At 38.4% G+C, this 19,337-nt stretch overlaps 1 protein-coding gene across 4 annotated transcripts in view; it reads left to right on the forward strand.

Moving 5' to 3' along the window:
- lsamp (limbic system associated membrane protein) overlaps positions 1-19,337 on the forward strand; it is a 741,226-nt gene that overhangs the window by 300,144 nt on the left and 421,745 nt on the right. Inside the window, exon 1 of one of the 4 annotated variants that reach the window (XM_084951577.1) lies at positions 8,726-8,771. The exons of the other annotated variants lie outside the window; for them this stretch is intronic. Within the exon in view, the coding sequence (XP_084807703.1) occupies positions 8,741-8,771 (31 nt within the window). The 5' untranslated portion in view covers positions 8,726-8,740. Of the gene's footprint in view, positions 1-8,725; positions 8,772-19,337 lie in introns of those variants that run through there. 4 annotated transcript variants of the gene reach the window in all.

The following is a 19,337-nucleotide window of genomic DNA, read 5'->3' on the forward strand; positions in this document are numbered from 1 at the left end:
AAACGCCGGACCAGAGCCCCTCCAGGCCAGAGTTCAGGATTGTACATTTCACCCACATTATTACATTCAGCAGTAACCTTGAAAGAGCCGAACCTGCTACGTTTACTAGCAATTTTTTGACAGGTCACATCTCTTTTGAGTTTCTCTCTCAAATACAGAGCAAGAGTTTCTGCATCTACATCCAGGGCATATTTAGTGGCAAACACGCTCACCAATTTAGTTTTCACAGTTCTGATTGTACTCACAGCTCCAGTGCCGATAATCGATACACGTCCAGGCCTCTTATTGTGTCCAGTGGTAGCAGCATGCATTCCTGAACCCGAATTAACCTTCTCCAGCTTGTGACGAGACTTGCCATTTTTCACAACTTTACTCTATTGTGGGGAGCATGTAAGAAGCACTGTCTCAACGGGATCCTCCGTTGTTGCAGTAGTTTCCATATTACGACCTGAGGCTGTCGTCGGAGCCCGATCTTGACCACATAGCAACATCTCCGGACAAAACGCTGACACTGTGCTTGTCCCGGTCCTTGAAGCAGCCAAAGCTCTGGCTCCCTGCCTTCCGCGTGGGCCCCCTTTACTTCGACTCCCCCACCATTTCTCTGCGTGTTTCCCCAGGGGAAAGTGGGAAGCGGTCCCCGACCCCTGAGCATTCAGAGTAACAGGCTCAGCCGGTACCTCAGGCTGACACTCAAGAGCAGTCACACATTGGTCGACCTCCACAGCATTGGTCATAACTTGCTCGCAGACATCCGCCTGTAGTTTAACTACATGTTTTAAAGCACCCACCTCAGCACACAGCTGGTCCATTCGCCGTAGTAGACAACACACATCCATGCTGGAGTATGTAACAAGCGGCAAATCATCCAGGTGATGAGAGACAAATCTTGGGATATTCTCCCCACACTCATTCAGCACTTCAAGACAGAGTTTAATATTGTTGGCGTCTTTATGCTGTCCTTTATATCCAACGCACCGCTGTGAGGTAGTGGGGCAGAGCTCAAACAAAACTTTCTTGGAGGCTTCAATCCCCTCGGATTCAAATGTGTTCGTGGCCAACAACACAATTTCATCCTGACTTAAAGTTTTGATTTTTACAGCAAGGAAATTAAGTAGTTTATCCTCTACAATTACCCTTCCATCAGTTGTTTTATATATCTCTGGTTTTACAGTTTGTGACCGTTTGAAAAGTCGGAGCTACGTCTGCACCACCACCTGCTACATCCGCCATCTTGTTTTGTCTTAGCCTTATTTATCTTCTGCTGAGCATCAATTTTAATCACTCAGGTAGATCTGTTTTCCACCTACTCTGTCTCCCTCTAACAGGGCCAGCTGCTAAAATGTGAGTAATAATTCATCACCAGCACGGTGTATGCATTCTCGTTTATATTTACACTATATTAAGTAGTTAAATTGAAAAATACTGCATTTATCAAAAGCCGCAAACAGGATAACTGAGGAGTTCTATAAGTGGTCCCATTTAATAAAGTGAGACAATGCAGTAAGAGCTCATTCATTATTCCCTTGGCAGTATGAAACAAAGCTCTCTGCTTTCATGAGCTTTAATGATGCTTTAGCATCATTGCATTTTTTAATGAAAGAACAGAGATCAGACAGACTGTTTAAATCACTGACGATGTGACCAAAACGAGTTTAGTGGATTTCACGTTGGTGCTTGTAATCCCAAATTTGCTTCACTGAACTGATATGTCATCTTATCTGTTAGGTTTTCTAGTCTACAGCTGGGAGAACCATTTTCTTCCTATCTGAGTTTTAATTTGCTGCAAAAAGTTGTGCTTCAGTGATTATGACATATTTTCATCATTGGTGGCCCAGGCTTTGTGACTTGGGAATCACTGACATTAGAATCATGCAAACACGCATTTGTTTTCTTAGCCAGCAGACGACTTCATGGATGGTTTACAGGGAGAGAAGTGGATCTGTCATTGGAGACGAAGATGAAGATTGCTCCACTTCCTCTGACTGTCGGTGGTTTCCAGATAATATACTCAAACAAAGTTTCAGGCTCTTCAGCTGTTATCTTCTCTATAACTAGCCAAAACAAATTTCTGTCATTTTAAAAGGGAAATAAATCTTTTGAAAAGTATTCTTTTCTCAACTTTTAAAAAGAAGTGTTTTGGTCACTGCTTTATTGATAAGATCCATTTGCTGTCTAAAAGTGGACTTTATCTGTCCTATTAAATTAAGATAAGGGATGTCTGTTTTGGCCTTGTTGTGTGGCCAAAACTAGTTGTGATATCTAATTCCAATGAAGTCTCTTGAGATGTAAAAAAGTAGATAATCACTCCAGTGATCAAAGCCCTTTGACTTTAGGCAATCATCAAGCATGAATTCTCTATATTTGTTTCCTAATTAAGACCTTTTAACCATTTATAACATCCATACCATATCAATCACTTGCATGTATATGACCTATATACAAAAAGTGCAGCTTTTGTTTTCCTTGCCTCACTGCATGTACACTCTAATAAGTACTTTTTAATGTACAATGTAATTATGAATGCCTGCAGGTCTGTGGCGTAGCTTGTGTGATTCATAGTTTGCGACCCTGTGTATTTTGTTTATTTGGGTGAACGCACTTGATCAGTGTTAGATCATTTATGCAAAGTTACATTATGATTTCATTTCGTTTCATCTGCATTAACAAAGCTATGAAATGAGCTGGCCTTAAGTAAGTCAACTGTTGCTAGGAGGTTGCTAGTTCTGACATAACATATCTGCCATGGTTGGAGTTTTTGAAACAGAGTAACAGGAAGTAACATATCCTGGCATACTTTAAACCTGTGGAACCAATGCTCAGGAAAATGGACATCACATATTCAACAAATACAAACAAATACAGCATTGATTTGTATTTATATCAAATCAATGCTGATACTGCATATCAGTACTCATCAAACAAGAGTAAGCTCTGAAAGGACTTGATGTGTATACAGACACCACACGGTTTATTAAGTCATGGGCTTGTATGGGCTTGGACCCCTTTTTACCTTCAGAACCGCCCTAGTTCTTTGTGGCATAGAGTCACACGGGATTGAGTAACATTACAAATTCAAAAAACAAGCTGTAGATGGTCTAAGGAGCTTGGAAAGAAAAGCGTCTGGACTTCTTTAAGTTTCCTTGAAGACGTTTCACCTCTAATCCGAGAAGCTTCTTCAGTTCTAAGAGCAATTGGTGGAGAGTCCCAGATTTTAAGCCCTATGGGAGTGTCCCCAAGAGGGTCATGGACCTCTTATTGATCCTCTACCTAATCACACGAGCCAAGGTGTGAAAACGGTTGTGGGTCACAATCAGCCAGGGTTTCGGGTGAGCTCATTGTGAAACCTAGCCCCACCCTATCATCTGATTTCCTGAGGTCAAATGGCCCAGGATGTGAGTGGGCGTTAAGGCGTCTGGGAAGGGATCTCAAAAGTGGATTATAGATGCCAGACAGTTCGTGTCGTAAGCCACCACTTCTGTTCAAAGATGGTCGTTCACAGTGGACATAGATGGCTTCTTTCACTTCTCTTTCAAACCATCTGTTTTCTCTGTCCAAAATGTGAACATTGGCATCCTTGAAAGACCTTTGTCCTTTAAATGCAGATGAAAAGCTGAATCCTGACCACCTTGACGTGAGTCTCAGCTGTTCATCTGCATCTAAAGGATGCCAATGTTCACACATATCAGGAATTGGGCAAATAGTTTCAGTTTAATTGACTTCAAACTACTTGCAAAGTAACATTATAAATGCTCACACAATCGCAATTTAAGTAATGTTATACCTCATAGTAATGTTAGTAGGCTACTCAGAAATCATCCTAACATTTTAATTTTCACATTGTAAATAAATGGTCTGCCACCACCATGCCTGTTTAATAAGGCAGTTCTGATGTACATTGAGGTCCCAACAAAGCAAAAATGCATCGATTATGTGCAGCATGTGTCCCGATCGTTTAGCAAGAATGTTTTTTCTGCATTGTTGTACTGACTGTGTTTAACACTCATGTACAAAACAGTAACACTGATGTATCTGGTGAATACCTAACACAATATTATGCATAAATGAAACCTGCCTCTATACATGACAGACTGCCAGCAGAAGCAGTGTTTGTTTTCAATGTTTCCTACACACACCTGCTGCCTGTAATTTACAGTTTAACTGCTAACGCTAAAGATGTTATGAAATCTTGTAAGATCTGATAAAATAAACATGCTTTGTTTTCTAGGACTCCAAAACTACTCTGTGAGAAATCATTTAAAAATGATTAATTCTTTCATTATGGTGACTTCAACTGAATCTCTCAGTGTAAAGCAATTAAAAATTTTATTTAGCCGATTCTTTATTTAATTAATGAAAAATAAAGTAAAGTGCTCTGAAAGTAAATAGAAATATACAACATTTAATGAACAGCAAATTTTGGCTAAAAAAATTACTTTACCAAAATACTGTAACATTTTACTGAGACTGTTATCTCTCTGGTTCCTCACAATAAACAGCTGTACTGATTTTTATAGCATTATTCTTGAATTAAGTGTTTACACATTAAATATATACATGCATTTATTTCCTATTAATCCTACTTTCAAACTGGTTAATCCTCTTCATGAAAACAACCCTAATACTGTGTTCAGCTGATGGATTCAAGTAGTTTACCAGAGTGCAGACAGTTCTACCATTGAGCAAGATTAATGGACTGGTGAACCATTTAAAATCTAATTGTTTTGTCAGTTTTTTGCTCGTTTCAGAGTGAATGGAAAATGATTTTTAAACTGTTTAATGTGATTTTTTTGATGCCATATATCTGTATTAGGGCATGGGGCTGTACATGAGCCTGAAACTAAATCTTTTATAAACCATTTTTCTACTCTCTGTTTCTCATAAAATGTCCTGATTTGCAGTTTCCTCCAGCCCACCAGTTAATCTTATACCATCCTACTGAAAAAATCCTCAAAACATGTACTTTGTCTGGATACCATTTCAATTTCAAGAGCTCTAATGTGCAGCCATCAAATTTAGAAATAATCAGAAGCACTGAGGATATATACTTTGAGTTTCAACAAATTTTTTAATTGCTATTATTTCTCGTGCTTTTTTCAGCATCAATGTTTTTTTCTTCATAGTTATACTTGAACTGCTCCTCTTGACTGAAGTAGGTGGCACTTGATCAGCACATTTTCAACAGAAGAAACAAATGATGTATCACATGCCTCTCTCGCAGAGAGCGCACTGAGTGCACTGAGCGCACCTAGTACCTGATTTTAAAAAACGTTATCAAAGAGATTCAGTAACTAAAGTCATGATAGCCATTATCTGTGAGTGGGATTTTAGGTGTTAACAGAAAGAAAAATCTGCTCCGTGAAACGTGCTTTATAGTACATCACTTAGGCCAAAAGTCGTTTTTAAATGAAACATTTGGTTAATCAAAAACGAAGAAATAAATCTGGTTGAATATGTAGCACCATAATAACAGGTCTTAATGATGCCTAACAGTGGCTTATAAAGCCCAGAAGTAAGAGCTGGACATAAACTGGTCACATTTGTGAACAAGTCTGTGTGAAAATTGCTGCAAATTCTGCTGGACACTCTGCACACGCTGTTGTGATCAAAGCCAAATGCAGTGATTAGTTTCAGTTGCAATCCTGACGTTTCCTCTGTCCAAACATGCCAGATTGGATTTTGCCTGCGGTGTAATGCCAATCGTACTGGGCTGACAAACAGAGATTCTACAGTAGCTCAGTCTGGATGACAGTGAGAGCATAGTTAATGGACCTACATGACTGGAACAAACAGATTCAGATAACACACTAAGCAAGTCTAAAAACACACTTAGCTTTCAACCAGTATTTTAGCACATGTCAGGATGCCGAATACCATAATTTGTAGATGGAAAGGAAAAAACGAGAAAATACTTTCAGCAGAGAGGATCATACACTGAGGAAGAGGAAATAAATGGATGTGTGTCACTCCGTGCTGCCTGCGAGGTAAGGCGTCTTTTATAGCCATCCTACATGATGTGTGGGTGTTATAACAGACTAGATTTATACAGTCAAGAAGCTTAATGATGCTGTTGAGCAGCACTCTGCATGCAGAGTCACACATATACATTCACACTTATGTGAAACAGAAGAGCAGGAACCTGCAATATTGTAGAAAAGGAGAATTGCATTGTAGATATGTGATACTACTGTTACTATTAGGGTGAATCTAATACTAGTTACTCAGCAGTTACTATAAAAAAAATCAGCTCTGGGATGAAACGTGAGTTCATATCACTTAGATCACATAGGAGCCTTTAATCAGACAACTTATCAGTTTTTCCATTAAGCGTGCTTAAGGTTTAATACTGTCTAAGAGCTGTTAAGACTAACAAGAGTTTAAGTTTAACTGGGATAATTTATCACCTCAAGAAGAATGCTGTTGTTGTGATTTGTCGGTATATAAATAACATTTAAATCAAATTGAACTGATTCATTTACCAGATGTCTGTGAAGATAAACCTCATAGAGTTCTGAGCAACATGACCCCGTGCAAGCATATGATTCATTATTTCCATTGTTCCAGTTCTGAATAGGCTTCAGAAACTGGTGGTAGTAGGCCATATCAACACAGGTGGGCATCTTTGTTCGTCTTGCGTGCTGCAGTAAATTTACATAAGCCAGTTTCCTAAAGGTTCTTTCTACATAAACATGGTCTTGCAATTTTTTGACAAGACACAAACCACATTAGTGATAATTAGCTTTTCTGTATCCTGTTCATCAGTAAATAAAATGGACACATTTAATTATTTGTAACATTATCACATTGTTTACGACAAGCGGGGAAAAACAGGTGTGGAGCTTTCACAAAATATGACATTCATGTCAGAAAGATACGGAAGGAAGTCTCATTAGGATTGGGTTTCATTTTTCAGGAGAGACAATTAGAGCGCAATTATAGACAGATAATATGAAAATCCATTATACATTTTCAGAATTATGAATAGCCTCTGCAAGATTGATACTTAAATAAAACATTTTAATGAAAAAGGAGAATGTAACTTATTAGGTTTCTTTTTTCGTGCTGCTAGTAGAAGCAAAAAAAAGATTTGTTTTTGTGTGAAAATCCAAATCCCCGTACCTGAGAACAAAAAAAATGAAACTGCTGTTGTGCTGTGATTAAATCCTGACTTCTCTGTAGGAGTAGCAGTATTTGACTTCAGGCATTATCAAGCACGAATAAGTATAAAACAATAAAAAAATGTAAAATATTCTATTCAATGAATTTGCACATTGCTTTCTGCACATGTAATTTTGCATTAATTTGGGGTATACGCAAACACGAGACACTTTCTAAATCCTCTACAACAGCTAATGGGCATCATTTTGACCCTGTCCTGCAACAAAATTAGTAATGACATTAGCAATGAGGTATTTCATGAAGAATTTAAATGGTAGCCTTCATTTAGATTAGACAAAATCATAATCTAAGATTAAGTTTCAGGGGGTGTATTTTATTTTCAGAGTCTTGTATTTACAATACCACAAAATAGCCTTGATGTGATTTTAGCCAGACACTTTAAGCCATATGTTTGGGCTTGGTGAAACTCTGAGCACAGCCTCAGATACTCATTAGCTCAGGTATTCATTAGCTTTGTAACAGACTCTCAGTTACAGCTCTTTAACATTTTCACATCGCCTAACAGCTCATCTTAGGCTATCAGCTCTACCCACAGATAACAATGTCTCAGCTGTTAAAAGAGGGTGATCTCTCTCAGACAGTCTTGCTGCTTTTCCATGTCCACATTGAAGTAGAGAAGAAGAACAAGGGATGGATGGAGATTGACAGCCGACTTCTGTTTCTTTGATTCCAATTTGTCATTAGTTCCTCCAAAAATTCAGAAGGTTGAAATGCTGCACAGGAGGCATGAGCAACTCTGTGTAGCCATCCAGCCTGAGAGAAGAAAGGCTTTTTTTGTGCTGAAAACCAAATGTATGTACGTCTGCTTTCACAGGGTGTCTTTAGTGGTTTCCCTCTTTTTATAATGCACATTTTTTTCCATCTGATCTCCTCATCTACTTTACATAGCCATTCATGGATAATTTATACTACCATAAATAATTGCTGGACTTTTAAAAAAATCTATCTGTACATTCAAATTCACTTTATAACGTGCATATTAGCATGACTCCACTGACAGTTCTTGTAAATGAGTTTCTAATGATTGGAGTTGATTTCCACCGCTGTACATTATTTTTGCATTAACCGTGTATTTTGTTAAAGATACAAATAGACATGAAATTGATCATACAGAACATATTATACCGTGTCATTATGTTTTTTTTAAGAAAACAACTAATCCAAAATGCAGAAGTAGTTTGTGGTAAAACTAAATACACCTGTACTAATTCTATAGAAATTAAAAGTGTAAGTAGCAGCCAGGTACTGCTAATCAAACTTGTATTTGATTACTTGATGAGCACCTCTATAATACCAGAACAATTGTCCGTTTGCTGGTATAAAGCATCAAGGCGTGTGTTAGCACGATGTCAAGCAGAAAGGACATTGTTTCGGGTGGCTGTATCTCAGGAGGTAAAGCAGGCCATCTACTCATCAAAATGTTGGTGGTTCCAGCATACATCATAACAGGTCTCACTTCCATTTTATAAGCATTCCCTTTCACTCTGACTTCTATCTTCTTTCTTCTATCCTCGTCTCCACCTGCTCAATCCTCCCTGCTCTCAGTTCTTCACATCTCCTGTGTATGGTCTACTGCTTTGGATGGCTGACTACAGGTATTTAAACTCCTACTTCTACTTTTTCCAGCTTCACCTGCTTTCTTCTTATTCACACATGTATTCTGTCATGCTTTTACTGACTTTTCTCTTCTCTCCAGAGCGTACCTGCACCTCTTTAGGTTCTCTTCCTCTCTTCCACCCAATCATCACTCCCACTGCACACCTCACCACCACCTTATTTTATCATCTTCCAACTGACACAGTTCAATTCCTTTTGACCTTCTCTATACTTTACTATAGATACAATATACTCTCTCAGGACTCTCATAGCAAGCAACTACAGTGCTCGCGAAACTTCAACAAGTGTTTTCCATATCTTCTTGGTACGGCTGAGCTTTATTTCTCTGCAGTTACTACAGCTCTGCAGATCACCCTTGTTTTGTGACATACTTGTAATTATGCAGTGTGATGAAGATAATTCACAACAGAGTGGCTGAAAAAAAGTTGCAATAACCCAGTCAAAGTTCAGACCTCGATCTGGTTGAAATTCTTTAGAGAAAAAGAGGGTGTACTTTCTTTTTCACATGACTGTACTTGGGATCCTTTTGGATATGTTAAGATGTTGAGTTTACTAATTCATCCACTTCATATTATCTAAGAAAATACAAGGCTGGTTTCTCTTGAGTTGTTTATATTCTAAGGATGTTCAAAAGCTGATTTTATAATAGATGGAGACTTAGCTTGTTCTCAATTAAGATGAGCTGATTGCAAATTAGAGTATTAAGGATTACTTGAAGTCTAAATGAAGTTTGATTGAATGATTCAAATAAGCAGGTTTAACTGTTGCTTAACAATGTCTGTAAGGGAGCATGTGCTACTTGAAAGGCCAGATTTACTAAGTGAGGCAACAAGATTTAGACACTTCTAACCTATCAGCTCACAGTAAAAAGTAAAGGAGCCTGCTAAAATAAGACCAGTGTTTGTAGACATCTTGAATTGGGATATGAGATGAATATGAGTGTTTGGGATCAAAATATATTCTTTCAGTTCAGTTCTTTCTGTTATTAACATTAGTGAAAAATCTGTGGGTGAGCAGCTTTACAGCATGTGTTTCCATGGATGAGCAGCTCCTGGAACTGTAAGGTGACTCGGTTCTTATCAAATTATTGTATCTAACTGAACACCAACATAGAGAACAGATACAACCTGGACGAGTACTATTTTTTTAATATGACTAATCTATTAAATTATTTTTATGTTATAACTTTTCATTAATCTTGGCATCTGTAATCTTTAATTGTGATTTATCTTTGATGTGCTGCTGTGTTCAGGGTTTGTCTCAACTCACTGTTCGATTTCCAGGTTGCTCTTCATCACATTAACGTTGCTTATGGTCACAGTATGTATATGTATGTTGACATCTGTTGGTGTCAAAGAAACTGTAGAACTCATTATTGCACCAAAGGAGGCAGTTGAACATATCTAAAGGAGCATTCCTGCCTGCAGTGGCAGATGAGTGTGACACAGACTGGCTTTCACATTCCAGCATTTCATTTGGAAGTGATGCATTTGTTTATCTCATATGTGTTTATCTGAAAATTGAAATGATGTACAGCAAAAATTAAACGATTAATAAATCTGGTTCATATTGCAGCTTGTGGTGATTAAACTTCTCGTAGTAACAGTTACTTTGTTACATTTTTACATTACATTGTAAACTCTGTCAATTTGTCTCATTATTGGAGCAATTGTTCTACTTTTTGCAGCTTTATGTTATTACTGTTAATGATGATGCTTAACCCAGATGTGCTACTTAGTTACCTTATTCCAGGACTCTGCAGTGTCTGACTAACCTGAGATTGAGCCACGTGCCACACTGAAAGACACTTAAACATTTGTGTCCTTGCTTTTATGTTTGCGTCGAGACCAGCGAAACTGCACATTAATTATTCCGAAGTGATAACAACAGATTTAATGCTGGTAATTCCTGCCAGGTGGGAATAGCAGGGAGATAAATGATTACTCTGTGGTCTCATTATTAGTGATGCTTATAGCTTTTGTTGATTATATCAGAGATTATACTGTTGTCTACTGTATTACTGTACAAACTACAGCATAAACAGTCGATTCCTATTTTTTTCTTATCCAACAGTGAGAATTATCAGGTAAAATACATGGATGATACACAGAAATTATGATATGATCCACCCCACAGAGGGTGTTGATGAGTGTGTGTGATTTGACATGATGAGGTGAAGAGATGTGTTGATGTTAATTTGGCTGAACTGCGTCTTATTTTCCATCATTCTGTCCTTACTCACCAGGGGTTGTCTTGATTATAGCAGATGCCTTAGGTACCTCCTCACCTGTGCCCTCTGTTAACACGGCAGATGCATACTCTGCTGTATCTTGAAGTAGTGTAACTTAATGTCATTCTATATCAATAGAAGTGTGTTGGGGGTTTTTTAGTTTTAAAAAAAGTAGGACAGGGTTGTCTCTGATTGGTTCTAGTAAATTCATTTTTTTAATTTAAATATGTTATAACTCATCAAGAGAGATCTAAAATAATAGTACCTATTTATAATCTGGAGCCAATTAATGTTAAAGCACTGCAACACACTTAAGTGCATATTTTGCATGGCTATTGGAAGGATGAATCTAATAATGTTGCTCATGTCATTACAGTGAAATGACATTAAAGTGAAATATTAAACAACTTTACATACTATTCTTAATGCTACAGCTTATGTTAGACTCCTAATTGTAAAAGCCAGAGTGTCATATTTTAACCTGTTAAAGCCTGAAACATAAAATATATGACAAAAATTTTTATTTATTTATTTTTTAAATGGTTTATTGAGTCTTTGGACAAGTAAAAAAATCTAATCTTTAAAGACAGTTCTAAAGGACTCACTGATGGTGAGTTCTTGGTGCGTGGCACTTTCATGTGGTCTCACAGATCCATAGCCTGTTCATGAAATGTCTTCTTTCCTTCATATTCCACAATTAGCTATAAGGCGTGTTATTGCAAAGTGACAGACCATGTAAAGTTAGAGTAAAGCTGCCAAACACTGAGTGTGTAAAAGTCATTAGCTGACTCAATAACTGCAGAGTTCAAAACCTTCTCTGGCATTAACATCAGCAGAAATCACGTGTAACAGGAGCTTCATGGGATGGGTTTCCATGGTAAGGCAGCTTATAGTATAGGGTTTTTTTCCCCTGTACTTTTGTTCACATAGAGTGCATTTCACATGACACATTCAGCCTGTTTACAACTCTGCCCAGCTAAAGCCATAGCTTTCATAATGCAGTTTTTTTCTTTCTTTAAGTGTTTGTTTGGCTTGGCCAACACAGAAAAAAAGCGATCTGTTTCCCCCTTTCACAGGTCCTATCATACATCCCCCATCTGTCTAGTACAAAGATTAAAATTCACTTTGACAGAAGGTTTTTAAATACTTTCTTTTTATTTTAAGGAGAGAGTACATTTAAAAAAGTGATACAGTAAGTTAAAATAGTAATTCATAGCACATACGGCTTTAATGCCGTAATAACATCCCAAGGTACAAATGGACTTGCCTCTAGGAACACTGTGCCTTGCCATGCCATTTGGGAACCACTGATGTAAATGATATACTAATGGCAATGCTAAGTAATGTACCAATGGATTTAGCTGGGAGGAGTAACACACAATTGATTTTGCCTTAATGGTCTCAGTTGTTGAGTAAAACTTCAGTAATGAATCATTGTCTACTTTTAGCAGAAAATAATTTGTCACGTTTACTTTTGATGGCTTTCACCTCAGTTGCTGTAGTTCAGAAGGGCTCAGGCTCAACACTGTGTTTATAGCAGTAAATTTCTGCCCTCTCGAACTGAATTTTCAGTAAAATATGAGGGCAGGTAGAGGTTATAATGAAAAATATTTTGTTGCTTAAAAATAAATTGTATCTTTGGTGGATTTTTGAGGAAAATGAAACATAAATTTTGTCTTCTTTTAAAATTTGCAGTCCTCTTCTCTGTTTCAGCTAATGGTAAAATAGTATATTACACATAATCTATGTGAGAGTATAAAAGTCAAAGATGGAGAAAGATTGAGTATATATATATATATATCACAACAAGACTTTACCCTGAGCCAAAAAGGCAATATTCTCACATTTATCTATGTATACTATTTATCTATGCCTTCTTAAAGACTGGTTTGTATGTTGATGCTGATGTTGTTGTCAGATCCGTGAGAACTGACCTCCATCATTTATGTCTAAACTGCAGAGCCTAATGAAGGGAGTGTGCCATATTTAGACCTATAATGTATTCATTGTTGCAAACTCTCGGACAGATTGACTGAGTTTTAGAATGATGTAAAGTTTTTGACCAGTTCAGGAACTCCACAAACTTTTGCAAAAGATACAGTTTTGGAAGTGTGAATAGCAGGTAAAGCTAATCTCTGTTTTTCTGTCTTTTCCAAACTAGCGGTGATGTTTTTAGACAGTATTTTTCTGTCACCAGCTCTCATCACATTATTGTGGTGTGACTACATTGTTCCTAATTTAGTCCATTAAGGACAACTCTATAGAATTGGATTAGTGATTAACCAATTGCTCTATAATTAAAGAGTCATGGCAGGTTGGTCTATTGTAACAAGAGAGTTTGTTAGTGTGGTTGCTTTGTGTTTGAGAAGTTTGGAAAAGAAACTTATGGCACATTACAAAGAATGGCACAAAAATTGGAATTTTTCAGATGCAAAATTACTTTGTAGCACATATACAGACTGAAAGTGTTGGAATTTTTTGAAAAAAATCATCCAAAAAAGGCACATCAGTCAACAATAAGTTGGTCCTGCTGTTTCTAAGCATGAAAGAATCGAAATCGAGATTTTGGGTTCATCCTATTCTCACAAGAAGGCAGCAGCAAGGAGAATTTCATGGTTGGATCCAGGAATTAAAGCTGTATCACAGCTGCTTTCGTACATATTTCAGGATGTCAGTAGAGCACTTTGAGGTCTTGTTGGCAGAGTTTGGACCACATCTGAGGAGCCAGACAAATCATTTCAGGGAGCAGATTGAGCAACATCTAGCTGTGTGTCTGAGGTAAAACGGGATTATTTTTTTTAGTATTTCCATATGGCTCAAGACTGGTGCACGTTTTGAACTGTAAGTGCACTTTTTGCCAAATGCAGTGGTCTAATTGGTCAGATCTGTCTAGTCGCATGCAAAAAATCTGAAAAACTGCAGTTGATTTTCCAAGTGTTATTGGTAAAACGGCGTTGCCGGCTCTTTATGTTAAGATTATCTATAATAAAGACTATTTTATTTACTAAAAACACCTGTCTGTTTTCCTTTCATTCTGTTCTGGACTCATTTGTTACTGTTCCCCTCACTAGACCCCTTCGGGGGGACGTAACAATGTGGGGGCTCGTCTGGGATATGAATGTAAGGAACAGCAATTGAGTTTTAGTGAGTTGTTTGCCGGTGGCCTGTTTAGTTGTATTGTATCTGCTGCGCTCTCTCTCCAGTTAGCAAAGGGGAGTGTCTAGCTAAGCGTAAGCTCCTCCTTCAGGCGCTCATTTTTTATTTTGCCTTTTTTATTTTCGGAGTAATCCCGGGTGGGGATTAGTTCCCTGTCGGGGGTAGGCTTGTCGGTGTTTTGTGCACTTGATGCTTAGCCTTTAAAGTTGCCTTGAGCCTGGTACACTCCAGAAGCTAACTAGGCTAAGATTTTAGTAGGCAGGTCTGGGGAGAGGGTCGGTGGTATTTTTCTTTATTGGTTAACCTGTGGCCACACATCTCCCACCTGTTTTTCATTTGTGTATTGGAGGTGGTGCTTCTTTGTTGTTACTGTTAGCCTCAGGTAGTTTTTGTTTTAGTTTCAATGGCTACCTTTGATATTTCCGTGTTTAAGGAAAACCCTTCGCTTGTCCAGCTGGACGCCTGTAGGAAGAGGGATTTGCATGAGGTGGCGTCATTCTATGGCATTTGTGTCTCCACAGCTCTGCGTAAGGCTGAGCTGAAAGCTGCTCGTGTCTGGCTTGGTGGAGAAAGGGATAGTGGCCCTGCCAGTGTCTGCCAGTCCACTTGACCATGGTGTAGCGTCTCAGCCTGTTCTGCAGGTGCCAGCTCAAGGTGTAGCTCCATCAGTGTCTACGCCTGTTGCTCAGGGGATTCCTGAAGACAAACCTATGACACTGCCTCACTTCGAACCTCTCTCCATTGAATCATCAGTAGGCTCGAAGCAGGACGCTAAGCTCCGTGTCCGCCTGGCTCGTCTCCAGTTGGAAAAGGAGGATCGTGAGAGGGAGTTCCAGCTAAAGAAGGAGTTGGAGCTTAGGCGTTTAGACGCAGAGCTTGCCAGAGCAAGAGAGAGACAGAGGGGTGGAGCAAGAGAGGAGGAGGCGGAGAAAAACACCACGCCCACACAAGGGCAGTATCAGGAGGCCCAGCTAGGGCCGTAACAATTTGTAAAAACAAAATACCTGAAATTGCGGTCAGTGTGGATGGCTTCATTAAGAAAAGGTGGGATGAAAAACATCTTTAAGGCACAAAATTGTGCGTAAAACTTTACGTGTCTGATGTAAAGACCTTTAGTCTGGGACAGAAATACCGCTTAGCTGTGCTTTTGTGGGTTTTTTTGTTTATATTTGTCTTTGCACTCGAGCATGTTAATATGATATATTAACAGTAGTGAGTGAGCTACCAGAAACTAAATATGTTTTTGCACTAAAAAAGAGAAACCTCTCACAAAGGCTTAAACATGACTCACCAGAGCAGTTTATTGTCTGAAACCTCATTTTTGCTGAAGAGACTGTGTGATCGAATGCAACAGCTTTTCATGGGACTCTAGACCTTATTATTGTTTATCTTGTCCTCACACACATTCTTCTCACACTGAAAAACTGGGCTGTTATTATTAATATTGTTAAGACAGTAAAAAAAAAAAAGCAGAGAAGCATGTCTGAAGTAACAGTAACAGCTCAGGCCCATTTCTGTTTAATGAAAAAATGTTTAACGCATATTCTCCACAGAGCAGTTCCACATCATGTTAGAGATATAGCTGAAGGTATTTTTACTCCACTAACTTTAAAGGTTCAGACATCCACCGTAAGACATGGACTGAATTTTATTATTCCGGTTATTAATCATACAACTTTTAGCTTTGAAATTCAGCTAATTGTTCCTTTATAGCCTTAGATTTGTTTCTCTTGACTCTCGTGATGATTCCTCATTCTCTCTAGCTTTTCAGTGTTTTGATTTTGTAGTATTACCAACACATTGGGAACAAAAAGAACCATATTTAGAATCAGATCAGGGCTTTGATTTGATTTGTTTTCTTTTTGGGGGGGTTTGACATAGTAGAGGGGAATAAATTAAGGTAATGTAGCTTCCAATAAGAATAAGATTATCACCCATATTTAATTTATAAACCACTCTGAGCTGAAGATTATAATGCTTACAGCTTACTGAGGTGTTCATTGTGTGTGTGTGTGTGTGTGTGTGTGTGTGTGTGTGTGTGTGTGTGTGTGTGTGTGTGTGTGTGTGTGTGTAAAACATCTGTTCCACATTTGAAGTGTATCAACACCTGCTGGAGGATTTTATTGGTAATTTGCCAGACATGATCTGTGTGTGTGTGTGTGTGTGTGTGTGTGTGTGTGTGTGTGTGCGTGTGTGTGTGTGTCAGTGAATATATTTTTAATTTCAGCACAGAAAAACACATAGAACCTTATCAGTGTCTGTTTTCTCTACCTTCATTGCTTTCTTTATGCTTCACTTTTTGACTTTTGAGCTGCCGATCTCTTGTAGTCATCCTTAAATTATTGTTATACTTTCATCTCTTGCTGTCTGCGTTATGTTTATCATATCTGGATGATATAAATGTGCTCTAGCTCTCCTACCTACTCAAAGTAGAGCCATATTGCCCCTGGCAGCATTTTTCAAATGCTTTGATTGATTTAGGAGTTTCCCAGAGAGCAGAGCTTCATCAGTCAAACACATCTTATGTAAGCTTTTGTTGCTATAAACGGTTCGGCTTCCTGTGACATGTTTCTCTGACTTTGATTTATTTATTTTCTTCCCACAACGTGCACATTAATTCATATCAAATAATTTAACACCTTAGTGAAGAACAAATTGGCTGGTGTTGAATGATTAACAGAGAGACATTAATTAGACTTTATTTTAACGGAGCCCATCATTAATGGAGACTTGTGTGAGCGTTAGGCTCCATTTCCCAATTTTACCTCAACCTGAATAATGTTTTTATGGCGGCTTGTTTCTCAGAACTAAAACACTACACCACAGCCTTTGTTAACAATCCCACATTCATCAGAGTTTATCTAATGTGCTATGAGCAACATTAGAGCAATGTCAATGGCGGTCAAACTGTCTATTTGCTAACATGATGCATTATCGTCAACTCCAGTAATGGACTTATCGGACATCAGCTGAATGACAGCCATCCTTCTGCTGTGTTGACTGATTGGAGACAACCAGTTGGCATGGTGCACGGGTACTGGGATGTTAAAATAGAGCTCAGAGGACTAATGGTCTCTTGGTCTCATGTTAGACAGGTTGTTATAAGCTGTCAGTCCAAAACCTCAACTTCATCTGCTCATTTCTTCAGTACCAAGCTGTCAATGCTCTTTCACACACTTTCACTCATGAAAGGGTTCAGGAGTTTAATGCTTGTGTGTGACAGTTAGGAAATACAGTAGATAGTAAGAATAACATTAGTGTCAGTCCACAGCTTTGGACCTTACTGTTTACATCTCTGTGTACAACCTCACTGTCTTCTTCATATTTTCTTATTTCATAAGAAAATGATTGCACACAATCCAATTATCTTGCATACACTTGAGGTATTCACACACACAACCTACACACATACACTTCTTGGCATTATACCCTCTCTTGGGGTTTAGCTATGGGAATACAGCAGCAAGATTAGCATAATAAATGAACATCAGAAAGTCTCACTGTTGCAAAGCTAAGACCAGCTCTTTATCCTTAATGTGCCCCCTGTTGTTAGCTATAACACAGCTGACCATTCTGAACACAGCATTACTCACCTTTGCATAATTTCCAGCACAGAAAAAACAGGGTATTTTTAAAAAACCACTGTACATTTTTCAATCTATAAGACTAGTGGCCCTGGATAACAACATACATTTATGCAGAGCTTCCCAAAGTGTGAGCCATTGCAGCGGGGGTGTGGTATGAAAAGGGGGGGGGGGAATAAAATGGCTTGGACACTGCTAGCACTGGGCGCCTACACAAACGCAAAGCAGGAGATGAAGCATAGCTGAATATGTTTCCAAACTTCATTCTAAGCCAAAGACTAGAAAATATGGTGAAGCATATCTTCCCTTTGGTTTCACCTGCACAAGTACCAAAGTAGGTCTCCCCTGCAGAATTGGTTTTCCCTGCGTCGGGAGCAGCGCTGGGCTCTTCAAACAGTATCCCACATTCTTGATTTTTAGTTCACAAACACTTGTTTTAATGACTAACTACTCCTGACATTTTGGAGATGTTAGCTCTTTATACAGTAAAGTTACAGCAGGATACAAATAACATCAGGCTGATCCTGCCACGATTTGTTCCCTCGGTTCAAATCACGGACAAACAGCATCCAACAGTTGTTTATGATTTAAACCCATTTTGCACAGAGAGGCAGTTTTTGAAAAATGTATTGATAGCAATGTTGAATATTATTACAGGAAAAAACAAAAAAAACAACTACACGTAAAATAATCACACCGTGACGCCTCTGCCTTTCTAAATGGAGGGACAGTAGCTGCGTGTGTATATGTAAGTGTGTAAAAACTAAAGATAGTCAGATTAACAGTATTTTGTCTCTATCTGCCATTCTGCAATTCATCTCATGTAAACAATAACGTGGCGCACAGCATGACGTGAAAAAAGGCACAAAACTTTGATGTTGCGTGATGAACTCTGTATTCCTCGTCCACACATAAACGCAAAAAAGGAGTTTTAAAAAATCTCAGTTTTCGGTGATTCGAAACGCCGTTTACATGTGGATGAAACAGCTGCGTTTTCAAAAATACCCGTGTAGATGCGGAAGTAACATAAAAGAGTTAGTAGTTTATTTTATTACTACCTGTAATTTGTTGCAGTTTACTTGCATTTGCTTAATTGTTTACTAAATGTTTGAGGTGTGAAATAAACCGCAATGGAGCAAAATATGGGTGTGTGTGGTTGGAGGATGTGTGCGTGCGTGCGCGCGTCGGGGGGGGTGAACATTTTTCTTGTAAAACAAAGGGGGGCCTAGCAAAAAAAGTTTGGGAACCACTGCAAACACATATCTGCCACTTAGTTCTAAGTAACACAAAGTTTAAATATTAGAATTTCACTCACCTCAAAAGAAGGACAAGGTTCTTGTCCTGTATGTACATCACAGCAAACCATATACTTGTCAGATAATGAAAAATGCTGCAAATGCCACAAGAACATAAACACAGCTGATAAAACTAGTTCAGTGTCTTAGCAACAATGAAGCATAGACATATCAGTTAGCTCTCTGTGTTGACACATTTGCCACTCAAAGCAGCCATGTCCCTTTACCAGTAGCCAAATAAAATCTCTGGAGATTGAGCCCAGCTCTTCCACATGCATG

Source organism: Perissodus microlepis, chromosome 14 (genome assembly GCF_051167445.1).
Source record: "Perissodus microlepis isolate ML-2025 ecotype Zambia chromosome 14, ASM5116744v1, whole genome shotgun sequence".
Classification (NCBI taxonomy): Eukaryota; Metazoa; Chordata; class Actinopteri; order Cichliformes; family Cichlidae; genus Perissodus; species Perissodus microlepis.